General features: G+C 33.7%; 1 protein-coding gene across 1 annotated transcript; it reads right to left on the minus strand.

The window, feature by feature from the left end:
• Positions 1-3,458: 3,458 nt before the first annotated feature.
• Positions 3,459-5,560, minus strand: LOC149000759 (uncharacterized). Its single transcript, XM_089140861.1, has 3 exons — positions 5,434-5,560; positions 5,022-5,210; positions 3,459-4,078 (listed from the first exon to the last, which is right to left on the minus strand). The coding sequence occupies exons 1-3, from the start codon at positions 5,473-5,475 to the stop codon at positions 3,812-3,814; spliced, it is 498 nt and encodes a 165-aa protein (XP_088996987.1). The 5' UTR covers positions 5,476-5,560; the 3' UTR covers positions 3,459-3,811.
• Positions 5,561-13,546: the final 7,986 nt, after the last annotated feature.

Consider the following 13,546-nt stretch of genomic DNA (forward strand, 5'->3'; position numbering starts at 1 on the left):
ATTATAATTGTTTTTTGAAATAGAAAATTTCATAACTTTCAATTTATGTTTCTAGGGTTACCTGAAACGCAACAATTTTATCAAACGTTTTTTATTGAATTTTTTTTTTCATGAAGAAAAAACACAAGAAACTTTTTTTCAGTAGGTTATCAAATGCATCTAAGTTACTTTTTGGGCTGAAAGTTTTGCACTAATTTATGTAAGGACTACTTAGCCTATTTTCGTTTTTTTTTACATTGAATAGTAAGTTTGTCTTCAAAGGAGGACTAGCCATGGGGGTGTCAATTGAATCCTTGTTCCATAATTGGACCACTCAAACATGTCGCTGAGGCCCGGTCTGTCTATCAGACCTTGATTTTTTAAACTCAAAGGTGAATTACAAAATTATTCACCTTGACAGGTTTGGATTTCGCCCTCAAGCTAAACCCTGCCACACCACCTTTTTTCAACCCAACAGGTTGATTACAAAATCATTAGCCTTAAAGTTTGGGACCCAACCCAACCTTGTTTTAGTTAAATTTAATTTAAGTTTACTTAAAATGATTTTAAATAAATTTAAGTATCCCTTTAATTTGGTAAATAATGATCGGAATATTTTTGGTAAATAACAATCTTAATATTCCACTAATCTTAAATATCTAAATATATTTTCATAATTATAATTAATTAATTATTATAAAATTATTAACTTTTCAAAAATAAATATTAAGATTTAGCAAGATTAATCCCTATAAGGGTTGTGATTTATAAATACTGACAGGAGAATTAATTGAAATAAAACTATTACACAAAAAGAATTTAGTTGATTCTACCAAAAAAACAAAAAAAAGGAATTTTAGTTGAAACCTGTCATCACATACGGCATTCGAGTTCCTGCAAATTAATGATGAACTGGCACTCTTTGATCCTTCCATATCTAGAAATTTACCACCCAAAAGAAAAATCTTGTCAAGTTGTCATCGAAGTTTGACAGTAGAGTCAGAGAAGGTTACCAATAAAAAACTAGAAAAAGAAATAAATCTGGTTGACACTCACCTACTGGGTTGAAAATGTAAAGTAGTAGCAGTTACTCTGTACATCTCTTAATTTCTAGAACCCAGATCCAAGAATCTGTATATCTATAGTTTGCCTAAATTTTTACAGAGAAAGGTTATCCAAATTATATTCTCGAAAACAAGGGAAAAGAGGAAAGCAAAATGGATTTGATCAGCTTTGGGGTGATTGTTGCAATTATTGTTCTTTTCTTAGTTGTAGTTTGTTTTATAACCATTGAAGGAACTTGCAAACGTAATTCTTCTTCTGCTTAAAATTCCTCTGATGAAACCCTTTTAGCCCTTTGGTCTCTCTGTTCTCTCAATCATGTATTGAGAAGCTTTAGAATGTGGGTGTGGGTCTCGTGGGATCAGAGACTGGCTCTGTTACTCTTGTTTGCCTTTTAGGATTTAGTGTCTGCTTAGGGCCAGAACGAGTTTCTGGGTCTTGTCCTGAAACTTACCAACATCATCACTGCGACCCTGGGCATCTGGGTCTTGAACATCATCATCATCATATGGGTCAGTCCAAGAACAAGCTACCGGAGGAGCTGGCAGAGGAAGAGGATCTCGAATTCTACAGGCTTAGATCCCACCATAACCACCAAAATCTCGACAATGGCCATCTACATAATCTCCTTGATTCTCAATTCTCGAGTCCAGGTAGGTAATTTGAGTTGTTTCAGATTGAATTCTTGGTGGAATTTCGTTCTGTTGCATTTACTTAATTCTTATGGTATTATTTCATGAGTAAGTATTTCACAAGTGATTCAATCAAGTATCTTTAGGGTATGTGGACTCTGTTTTTGATTGTGGGTTGAAGGGGAACTTGTATTTAGATGTAGATATGTTCACAGAAAAGAGAACTAGGAACCTTATGACATTTATTAACTCTTACTTTGCATTTTTAAGGAGCTGTGAGGTATCATTTGAATTCAGATGATTTGATTTTAAGCTTCATGATATTCTGTTGCTCTAGGCATATATTTCCATGCTTTAGAATTATACTTTTCAAGAGGATTCCATAGGCATGGACTTCAATGGCAGTAGAAGGAACTGAGAAAAAGTAAACAATAAATTAGTAGTGCAGGGTTAACTGCCAAGCTGTTATGCTTTTTACTTTCTGTACTTCATATAAAGGCCTGGAGTTTTTCTCTGACACTCTAAATGTGGAGGATGGAGTGTACAAAAAAGTTAAAATTCATGGGTTTTGTTTGTGTGAGACATTGATTTTGTTGCACAAACAATCCTGCAAATGGGCAAAAGGAAAGCAAGTTCTATTGCTTCCTCACTGTTAGCAAATGGGACAAAAGGAACCCACAGAAGATTTCTCTTATAAAGCAGCAACTTCAGAATCATGAGAGTACTTTGAGTTGAGCCCATGAAACCTGGGTATAAAGTATAATTTCTCTAGTTTGTATTTTTGTTGGATTACTTGCTGTTCAGATTGTTTTCTTATTGAGTAACAAATAGTAATGTTTACTTGGAAGTAGCATAGTATTAAAAATCATAAGTGGAAGAATACCAGCCACCAAAGGGTTCCCAGCTTTAGATTCCCAGTTCACAATGAAAACAAGTAGACATGGGAGCTTCACATGAAAATGGTTCACAATCAGGGTTAAAATACTATGGCTACAACCGCTTGGTTCTTTCAAATACACAGCATCCACTGCTTTGATTTCAATGATGCTCACTTTAATTCAGTTTCAAATTGGTCTCTTTTTTCTTTTTCTTTGGTAGAATAGATTTGGTCTACTGACAACTCAATACCAAGAGATTTGGATGGACTGCACAATGCACTTTGGAATCTGAAAGGTTAAAGTTTCAAAATCGTAGACTCTGTATTTTCCATGTGTCGATATTCGAACTTCAAACTCAACTGTATTATATTTTTTAATGTATTGTTATTTTCAGTACTTCCTTTTATCCTTTATTGATAAGTCTTTACCCTGCCACTTGACACACTCAACTATGCTGAGAATTGACTGATAAACAAAATTCTAGCCACATCAGGGCTGCCACATAGTGTTTCTGCTGTCCTTGAAATACTTGATGGACAGCATCAAGATGGGAAGAAAAACCCTAATCTTTCTATATTTGGAAACGCAAATACGAAGCTGTACTTTTCCTAGGTATACTCAAAATTAAGAAATTTTGCATAAAAATGTGAATTGGGAAGGAAAAAAGATCCATCTCATGGTGAATGATGGTGGCTTTCTAGACAAATGACAAGCTTTCATGCACTCACAGCTGATCTAAGTCTAGCCATCCAAGTTTTGAATCCTTCTTTTGGTTCAAAATACTTTATATTCGTGCAAGACAAGTCCTTGGGATCACAAAGCAGCTTTGTTTTTGTGACCAATCCGGATCTCTAAACTTTAACCTAATTACCAATATTAGTTGAATATAGGTTTTTAGCCAAGTGATTCCAATCTTTGCATTTAAGCCACACGTACGTGTACTCATGAAAAACACAATGGTATAAAGTACAGACAACAAGAGATTGAAAAAACATTCAGATGACATTTTATGTTTGATTGCCAAACACAATAAGTATAAAAACCAGGTTTAAGTAATTTGACATTAGGCTATATCATGTTTCCAGATACTATACAGAATAATACCCCAATAACACTTCAAGTCCTCCCAACTACCAACTACCATCTGGAAGATTACAAATTTGGGCTTCTTTGTATCTATAGAAGCTATGTGGAACTCGGGATGAATCCTAACTATTTGTAATGTCAGGTAGATGCCAAACTGCTGAAAGTTGTAATCATCTAATACTGTGTATCTTTACAGGATTCAAACTCATTGCTTTGTTGAAGCATTTGAAAGATTGAGTCGTTCCGAGCTGGTAAGGGGGGAAGAGGTGCCCTCGTGAACAGAGATGGTATTGAATGGCTGCGGGTGAGAGTGTGATGCCTTTTACGCACTGCTCGAGCTGGAGGCTCAATTGCCACCACCAACATTCCTTCCTCGTCCATTTCTGATGATTGTTCCACTCTCTTCCTCAAGCTTTCAGCAAACCGTTCCTCCCGTAAATGCTTTTCATGCAAAATAGTAGATTTATGTGTGAGAAAGATTGCCTACTCTGCTTTAAATTGTTCTAGAAAAACATGCTATGTAGCATCTAGTATTATAGAAATACAAACATGGTATTCACATAATCTTTAGGTCAATAAACACAGCTACCTTTCATTCTTTTGATCATATTATCAAAGACTAAACACAGCTTCTACATCTCTATCTGGATCTTTTAAGACAATGATGGTCTCCCTCAATTTGGCAGCTGTGCAGCACATTGTTAGACCACAGAATGAAGCACCCTAGGTTAAGTGCTTCCAGAACTGACATCAAGACAGAAATGTATATTTCCTTTGAAATATACAGGTGATCAACAAAAGACATAATTATTTAACATTTTCTCTTTATTCCCTTAATCATTTTTTCATAGTTATCTAATATAACTTTTGTTACTCTGGGTATTCCTTGGCAGGTCGTTTTTAGGATACATACTTTTCCAAGTTGAATTATCTCTAGGTTTCGCAAACTGTTGATGTATGATGGTGGGGTCATGGAGTCAAGGAGTCATGGGCACTGAAACCTGTGTTTGTTTATTCTTCTCTGCCATGTTGTTTTGGTGGAGTTAATTGAGTAAACCAAAATAAGGCGTCAGGTGTGCATAGCTATAATGTGTTCAAAAGTAGAGTTTGGAACTCATGAGTTCCACCAGAAAAAGAAAACAAAAACTCATGAGACATTTGCTGATGTAAACAAAGTAGAATCTCAAAGCCTGAAGTTAGAAAAAAAACCTACAAGAGAAACCAAAAGATTTATTTTGGAGATTTATGGTAGTAAGAATTAATTTCAAGAACAGTGCCAGGAGAAACAGAAGCAGGTACTGTGCAAAACCAAATGAAGCATCAGAATGCCACAAAGAACATTAAGGTCTGAAGCCAGTGGAGAAGAAAGAATAGAACTACTTACATTTGGGACCGAGGAACCAGGCATTGGGCATTTGACGGGTCTATCCTCATCAGGTGGCTCCACTGGGTGATCTATTGGCTTGAACTCCAGATCCAATTCCAACCCGTGACCACCCTGCATACCAGCACCCTCATGAACCCATTCCTCTTCAATCTCAGCTCTCAGTGGAACTTTGGCTTCCCTTTTATCCTAAAAATCACAAGAAAAACAATTAAAATACAGTGAATCCACGATTGTTCAAGCAAAAGAAAAATGGAAAACAAATCCCCCAGAATTTGAAGGTAGAACACCCAAGACAGTATAATGAGTTAACAGCCCTGCATAGCCATCTCCACATGAAAATTCAGAAAAATAGAGAACCCCATGTAGATAGAACAACCAAGAACATAGAAATATGAATGAACTGCCTTACATATCCATCTCCACATGAGAACCCCATAAGTGAAGTAGACATTAGCCTAACCCAGAACCATGACCAACCTCAGTCACCCCAGAGACTGGGAGTGTGAGAATGGGAACAGAGGTGAGTTCTGTGAGAAAAAAATAGGGGAGGGAAGGGAGAAGAGCATAAAAAGAAGAAGGCACAGCACTAAGAAAAGAGAGAGAGAGATGCTATTGTGGGATCAGCTGTACCCTGGAAAATGAGAAAAAGATACCCACAATTCCAAAACTTTTGCTTTCTTTAATGTTCAGTGTCTATCTCTCTATCAATGAGCTTTTTCCCCTTTTCTTGCTTTAAGAACAGTAGCTGTTGGGTTTTCTTTTCAAATGGATACAGTTTGTTAAAGCAAGAAAAGAGGAAAAGCTCAGCGAGAGGACGGCGATTTGGCTAGGGAATGAGCGGAGAGGAGCAAGAAGATGGCCACTCTCCTCTGCTTTTAGTAGCCGTTGTTCATTTCAAAATGGTGAAAATCACTGTTTGGGTTTTATACTTTATGGGCTTTTACAAATACGAATTACGATGAGAATGAAGAAGCCATGACTGCAACTTCAAAACCCCCTCTCAACATCACACACACACCATGTGATGTTTCATGAAAGAGACATCTAAAGGGTAATGGAAAAGTCAAATCAAATTCTGTGATTCGTGTCCTCCAGTCCATGGACATTCTCTTTTAGGTGTTTGTGCTTTTTTTCGAGTTTTTAAAACTGAATTAATAACCCAATGGATTTGGATTTTTTTTAAGTTCTTCGGCCATGTCTAAGCAGAAATGATGGTTTCCTAGAAATGATGGTTTCATGACTTTTTTCCATGCCAGAAAGGGAAAATAGTAGAGAAGAAAACAAATTAACAAATGAAGAAAAAAAAGTAAAAAGTTTTCAAGTCAAGATTGAAATGGTATCTTCTTGACTGACAATCAGAATCAATCATTGGAAATCAGAGAAAATACTGTCATGAGAAGATATATCAGAAGAACTATCCATCTTTATTAACTATCCAGCTCAAGGTGAGAGAGAGCAAGAAGATTACATCATAAACTGTAAAGTTTGTTTGGATGTCAAGAAAAGAAGAAAAAATAAATAAAGATGGTACATTGATCTATATCTCTTATTCCTTTCTTTTAAATTCAAATTTTTTTTTTAAATTCTTATTTTTCTTGTCTTTGCATCCAAACATAGAAGTTATCTACTTATCTCTTCTTCCACCCCCTAGAAAAGGTAAAACATAAAGAAACAATAGGAAGAAAGAAAAAAATCTTCCTGTAACTTAAATATATATCTTTTCATGACGAGGCCAAGTCTATTTTCATTGTGAAATTTGGATATCTCTGTGGTTTTTCAGACTCAAATGAAATGGGAATGTAACCCAAACAAAGTACAAGATGTTGTAACAGAACAACATATCAAAAGGGAAACCAACCCAATCAATAAAGTCATATCAATGTGCATAGAAGTCCAAGTACTTTAGCAAAGAATAGGGATCTCATGATTAATACTGCCTCAAAAACAATGAAGAATTTGTTTCAGAGGTTCAAATAATGGCCAAACAGTGCTTGTTGCATGTAGAAAGTGGCACAAATGGTAGACAGAATAGGAGAAAGCAACTGAACTAATAAAAGTGAGATACTGAAGAACAAACACCTTGAAGGCTGTGATAGTAGGTGGGATCCAGATAATCCAAGATCATAATAACCAACATAAGCATTTTCTGATTCAAAGTTATTGCTTTAAATATAGGTGTTATGATTTAAATGTCTGGGTATGACCTAAATTTAGAAATGCATGCTTTCTAACTATCATGATTTATGCATTCCTTTTCTAATCCAAATTTTCTCTGTTTTGGTATTACAAGAAGCAGCCACCAAATTTCTTTCAAATGAAAACTGAGCGCCAATTAGGTGGTTGAAAGTAAAATTAAAGGAGAGCTAAATGAAAGTTATCCAAAGAAATATAATTAGGTCATTGAGATCAGTGTTTATATTATTTTGGATTCTAAAAATGTAAAATAAAAATCACAGTTAGAAATATCATACTAGATATAAATATGGTAAGAAATTTGAAGATTTTCAAATTTTCTCTTTCCTTTTTCTCATGCAACTAAATAGAGGTTTCTATTGCCCAAAGTTTTTCTTACTTCATGACTAGTGAAACCAAATAGAGGTGGAGTTTGAGGCCTTCACATTATTGAAATGGCATCAAGAAGAGAAAGCATGTACAGAGACACCAGGATAAGTATGATTTATCAACCTTAGAATGTCAGTTGAATTTCCAAAGCTTCTGTGGTCCTTCTAGATGGTCTGCTCTCAAGTTCCATAGGTGATCAATTTCCTGCAATATCTTTCACACCATGTTTTTGAGCTCTAAATCATGTCATTTCAATGGTCAGCAAACCTCTAAACCAAAACTGAGTTTTCAAGTACTTCTCAGAATTTTACAATCTCCAAAAGGAAAGATGCCTTTATGTTGTAAGATAGCAGGAAGAGATGATGGAAATGTAGACACCATTTATGAAATACAAGTGCAAACCATGCCATTAGATTGCTTATATTTAGGGCCATTAGCAAGCCTGCCATCTTCACATATTCATGCAGATTTCTGAAGCATTAATGTTTATAGATAACAGAGTGCTGAATCAACAGATGCCATTGCAACAGTAATAAGCCACAAGGGCAAGGGTGAGAGTTGATGTCTTTGAGCTGCAAACAATCAAAGACAATCCCCAATAAGAACATGGTATTTAATGTTTCATGGTTCTCCAAAACTGGAGCCTAGGTCTAACCCATTGCCACAACAAACTGATTTTCACAAATGAACTTGTTAAGACTATAGTGCAAATCTTTTTTGCTTGAGAGAAAATTTGTTGCATTGAAGAGCTCTTACAGAGATTAGCTTCTACATTACATATATGCAAAGGCCAATCAGTCAGGAGTCTCACTGAAGGCCAGCCTAAACAAAGCCTCCCACCAAATTAGTAGAAAGTCGCTATTAGATCTCATAATACGCTGTCTATAGAGTTAGAATATTTGGTAGAACTCGTCAAAATTAGGTTGGATCAGCTGTCAACCATATAAACTCATCCCTAATTGATACTAGTAAGCGATCGTTAGTTGTAACGTTGTTGAATGTATTATGAAAGCAAATAATATTTCAAACCATATGATGTGAAGTAGTGAATATAAGTGAATTAAACGAACACAAAAGAAATTTCAAAGTCGTGATGTTTATTAAAAATGCTAATTGAGTGAAGCGTTTTAAGAGTACTTCATTTATTTTTTATTTTTTCTTGGTTATTTAGAACTACTTTGTTCTTATACTATGCATGATTGTTTTTTTGTAAACATTTTAGGACACTTCAAGATAATTGATGAAAAACATAAACACTCCAAAACTATGCCAAATTGGCAATCACCCCCTTTTTCCATTAGAAATGTTAGTTAGTTAAAGGAATTAATGAATATATCTTAGTTTTATTATTTAATATTTTGTAATATAAATAAAATGATGAATTGAGGAAGAAGAATAAATTAATGGAGGAAAAAATAAAAAGAAATTTAGGATTCAATTTTTTTAAGGAGCAACATTGTAAAATCAAAAGAGATTAAGGGTAATATAGGAATTATGAAATTATTTAACTATGACTTAATCGAATTTGCTAATAGAAGTGTACTATTGTAAAAATTTGAGAGATATTTTGGGGTGTCTGCCAAATTGATATGTATTTTGGGATGTCTGTGCTTTTTGCTAATTGTCTTGGGTTGTTTCCAAATTTTTATTTTTATTTTTTTTAAGAAATACATTATGCATGATTCAGGGTAATAAATTATCATACAAATTCTACACAAGTAATCGAAATGTTTTGTAACTATTGTTTCTTGTTATTCTATACATAATGATTTTTAATTTATCTTTCTTAGAATAATAACTTTGACATACTGAAGGCAGTTGAAATGATAGTAACATATAAGAAAAAAATCTCAGGTAAATTTTTATATTTTATTTTACAAAAAATTTGAACTAAATTTAACTAGTCGTTTTTTTTAATGAATTGATTGATTATTCTAATATTTCAATTACAAAATTTCATATATTTCAATATACACATTAACAGAAAAAAAAATTATATATATATATATATATATATATATATATATATATATATATATATATATATATATATATATATATATATATATATATATATATATTATATATATAATAGTTGCTTCTTGATATGTTCTTTTTATTATGAACTACATTTTTAGAGTAGTATTATATTAAAATTATTCAAAAAAATATGATTAGATCATTGAGTTCATAGTGTTTATATTATTCTGCTTTGCATACTAATATTTTCGATTTTGAAAATTTAAAATAAGTTATAATTAGAAATATCTATTTCTGATTTTGAAAATGTAAAATAAAAGTTACAGTTAGACATATCGATACAAGACATAAATATGGCAACATATTTGAAGATTTTCAAATTTTCCTTCCATTTTTCTCTTGCAACTGAATGGAAATTTCTATTGCCCAAGGTTTTTCTTACTTCGTCGCAAGTGAATCCAAATAGAAATGGCACTTGTGGAGTTTGAGGCTTTTCTATTGAAGTGGCATGAAGAAGAGAAAGCATATATGGAGTAATGGGCTTGAAGAAGGCTAATCTATCAAGAGTCTCACTGAAAGGGTCAGTCTAAACAGAGTCCGCCACCAAATTAGCATGAAGATTATGATACAGATCCACCATGATAAATAATATAAATCGGTATTGAAGATCACTATGCTTTAAGTTGATAGAAAGATCAAGGTACGAAGACCAAGCACAAGCTCCATCATGCTAGAAAAGTCAATACAAACGCAATAGAATTGACTAAACTTCAACATTTGCATGATCAAAGAAGCTAGTTTTTCAATGATTTAACTTTCACATGATTGTAACACTGTCATCTCCTCCAACATGAAAATATGGAGTTTTTTAAGGTCCGGTGATTATACATGTATAATGAATCAAGAATCACGGAACTAATGATGACCAAGTACCTTCTAAAGGTGGAAATACATCGACATTTAATGTAACTAGCTGAAAAAGAAGGATATATGAACAGCAAATGTGATAAAAATTTAGCAAGAAAGTTTGATTTCAACAACAGCCTAAACCATCATATTAACATACCTGAAAGAGTGGAGAGATGTTGACCCTCTTCTTTGCCATAGTAGATTCATTAAGGAAAGATTCTCTCTAGTAACATTGAAAAAAAATTGTCAAGAAAAGGACTTGCAGCCAACAAGTGACGGAAGTGACCCTTACAATCCTCTAACCTTGCTTCACTTGTGCTTTAAATGCGCAGGACGATCATGCTTTACATATCGGCCGTTGGATTGAGATTTTGATTGAAATCTAAATCTCGGTCGAAATCAGTTGAAATCTCGATCAGATCCCGATTCGATAGCCGGCACACATTTGGTGAACCAGCATAGAAAATTCGAACTTGTTTACCATACATGATTCTGGTAATTTCTGTTCCAAAATGGGCAAATGGCATAGAATAAGTGTGCCAGAATCGTTACCATACAACCCCTTAGACAACCAGCACAGTGTAAAGCTTAATGAAACTCGACTAAGTCACATCAAGACAGTTATAGAGCTCTCATGTCTGATACCAGAAGACCCATTTTCCAGTTTAATTGATTCCACATCTCTCAATCACTTATCTCCTACAGATTACTCAGTCACCACAAAAGTATTTGAAAGGAAATGCAGAGAGCTCAAAACTCATAATCAACTTATTCTAGGTAGAACTACAGGAATTAAAATGCAATTCCTAATACAAATTGAAGTCTTGAATCAATTATGCCTATTTAAGGAACTTATGTTTGATTCCAATCCTTAAAATGAATCTTAGAAACTCTTGCATGAATGCAAAAGGAACAGCTTTTTATCGAAAGGTATCATCTATCAAAGCACTGGTAATCAGCTTTTATTTCAATAACGATGGTGGTAGTGAAAATAAAAATGGAGAAAGGGAGATCATATAAATTTAAATAAAAAAAAGAAAAAAAAAAGTAATCGAGAAAGAGAGAAAATAAAAATAGAGAAAGAGTGAGAATACCTGATTATAGATTGGATTCTTGGATTTAATTCCAATCACATGGATGGGTGGTTGCCAAGTGTCATTTTGAAAGAAAAAAAAATCATTCTTTTAAGCAAGATTAACATAAATAAATTTGGTGATTTTATAATACCCTTAACTATTTTTTTTTCTTAGAATAAAAAAATTAATTAATTTTAGATATTCTGTTCACTTAATTAAATAATTTATCATCATTTTTTACTAAAATGGCAAGTTTCTATTGTCTTAGCAACTTAATTAAATAATTAAGATCTCTGTTTGGAGACTCAGGAACTATTCTCTCTCTCTATTTATCAAAAGTAGGAAAAAAAAATTACTCTCACTCTTCAACGTTTCTCTCTGTTTTCGTTTCTTTTCTCTCTCTTCAAACATTGAAAATTCTCCTCTCTCATTTAAAAATATAAAATAAAATTTCTGAACAATACAAAAAAGAGAAGTTTATTTGGATTAAAAAAAAAAAGAGAGAAATTTTAAAAGAAGAGACGTTGAAGACAGAGAGAATATAAACTTGCCATTTTAGTGCAATGATTGATTGTTTAATTAAGTTAATAGGACATATGAAAATAATTTTATTTTATTTTATTTAATATTATTATTTTTTGTTTTGGTGAAAAAAATAGTTAACGTGATTTAACACCATTAAGTTTACTTATGTATGTTAATCTTGTTTAAAAGAAAGAATGTGTTTTTCAAAATGACACTTGACGACCATCCACGCGTGTTGATTGAAATTATATCCAATCCATGTGGAAGGAGGATCTGGACTAAAAGTGGAGGGAAGGAGGGGTTAAGGGTGTCAATCGGTACGGTTTCGGTGTGGTACCAACTTTGAATATTGAAAACTAGAACCGTACCGTACCGAATTTAAACGGTACGGTACGGTTTCGGTATTTACAAAAACGGTTCGGTACGGTTTCGATATTAAATCGGTACTGGAAAACGGTTTAAATACGGTATCTAGTGCGATACAATTTTGGTACAAATGAACTTATGCCACTTTTGTTATTAGTTCATTAAAATCCTAATGAAATTGTGATCAACCAATCAATATAATTTGAAATTAACATAGATAAAACAAATAAATCTAATTAATAGAAACAAAACAAGTAAATTTAAGAAGAGAAGTGAATGATGAAACGAAAATTTGAAATAGGGAATTAGGGATAGGGAAAAGGTTAAGTGTTTTAATTGTAAATTTACAATTTATATCTCTTAATTTGGTACGGTACCAATTCGACGGTTTCGGTACGTACCGACAGTATGAGTACCTAAAATCGGAACCGTACCGAATTTTGAAAGGTACGGTGCGGTTTTAGACGGCGCGGTTTGGTACGGTTAAACGGTTTCAATACGCAATTGACACCCTTAGGAGGGTTGCCATGGCCTAGCCCCACCGTAGCTCTGCCTCTGAAAAAAAACAAATGTACAAGAAAAAAGACGGCCGGATTCCTGAACCCTGTATAATTAGGAAGCCCACCTTTCCTTTTGCCATGTTCATTGTGTAGGTTAATATTTTTCGAAGATTAATCTGGGATTATCCATACGTTACAACCAACAAGTTTGTAAATTATGTGTAGCAAATCTTGTTATGGTTCAAAATTTTCCATTTAAGGTAATTGTTGTGTCTTAGATTCTGCAAAAGCAATTAGCAGCAGAAGATTTTCAAATATGGAGAAAAAGCTACAGACCTGTGCCATAATGGTGCAGGATGGTACTACCAATAGTCGGATCGGGATCTGGTTGAAATTTCTACCCAGATCTCGATCTCGACCATTGATTTTTAACGGTCCGAGATCGAGAATTCGGACAAAATCTTGATTTGACGACCGATATGTAAAACATGACCGTTAATGCACAGGACTGAAGCAAGATTTCAAGTATGGTGTCTTCTTCCATTTCATCTCAAGGCTGCTTTTTTATATTCCATATGACCAAGTCCATCAGATGATTCTGTAC

Source organism: Hakea prostrata, chromosome 11, assembly GCF_041222555.1.
Source record: "Hakea prostrata isolate BN-2017 chromosome 11, UWA_Hpros_2, whole genome shotgun sequence".
Taxonomy (NCBI): domain Eukaryota; kingdom Viridiplantae; phylum Streptophyta; class Magnoliopsida; order Proteales; family Proteaceae; genus Hakea; species Hakea prostrata.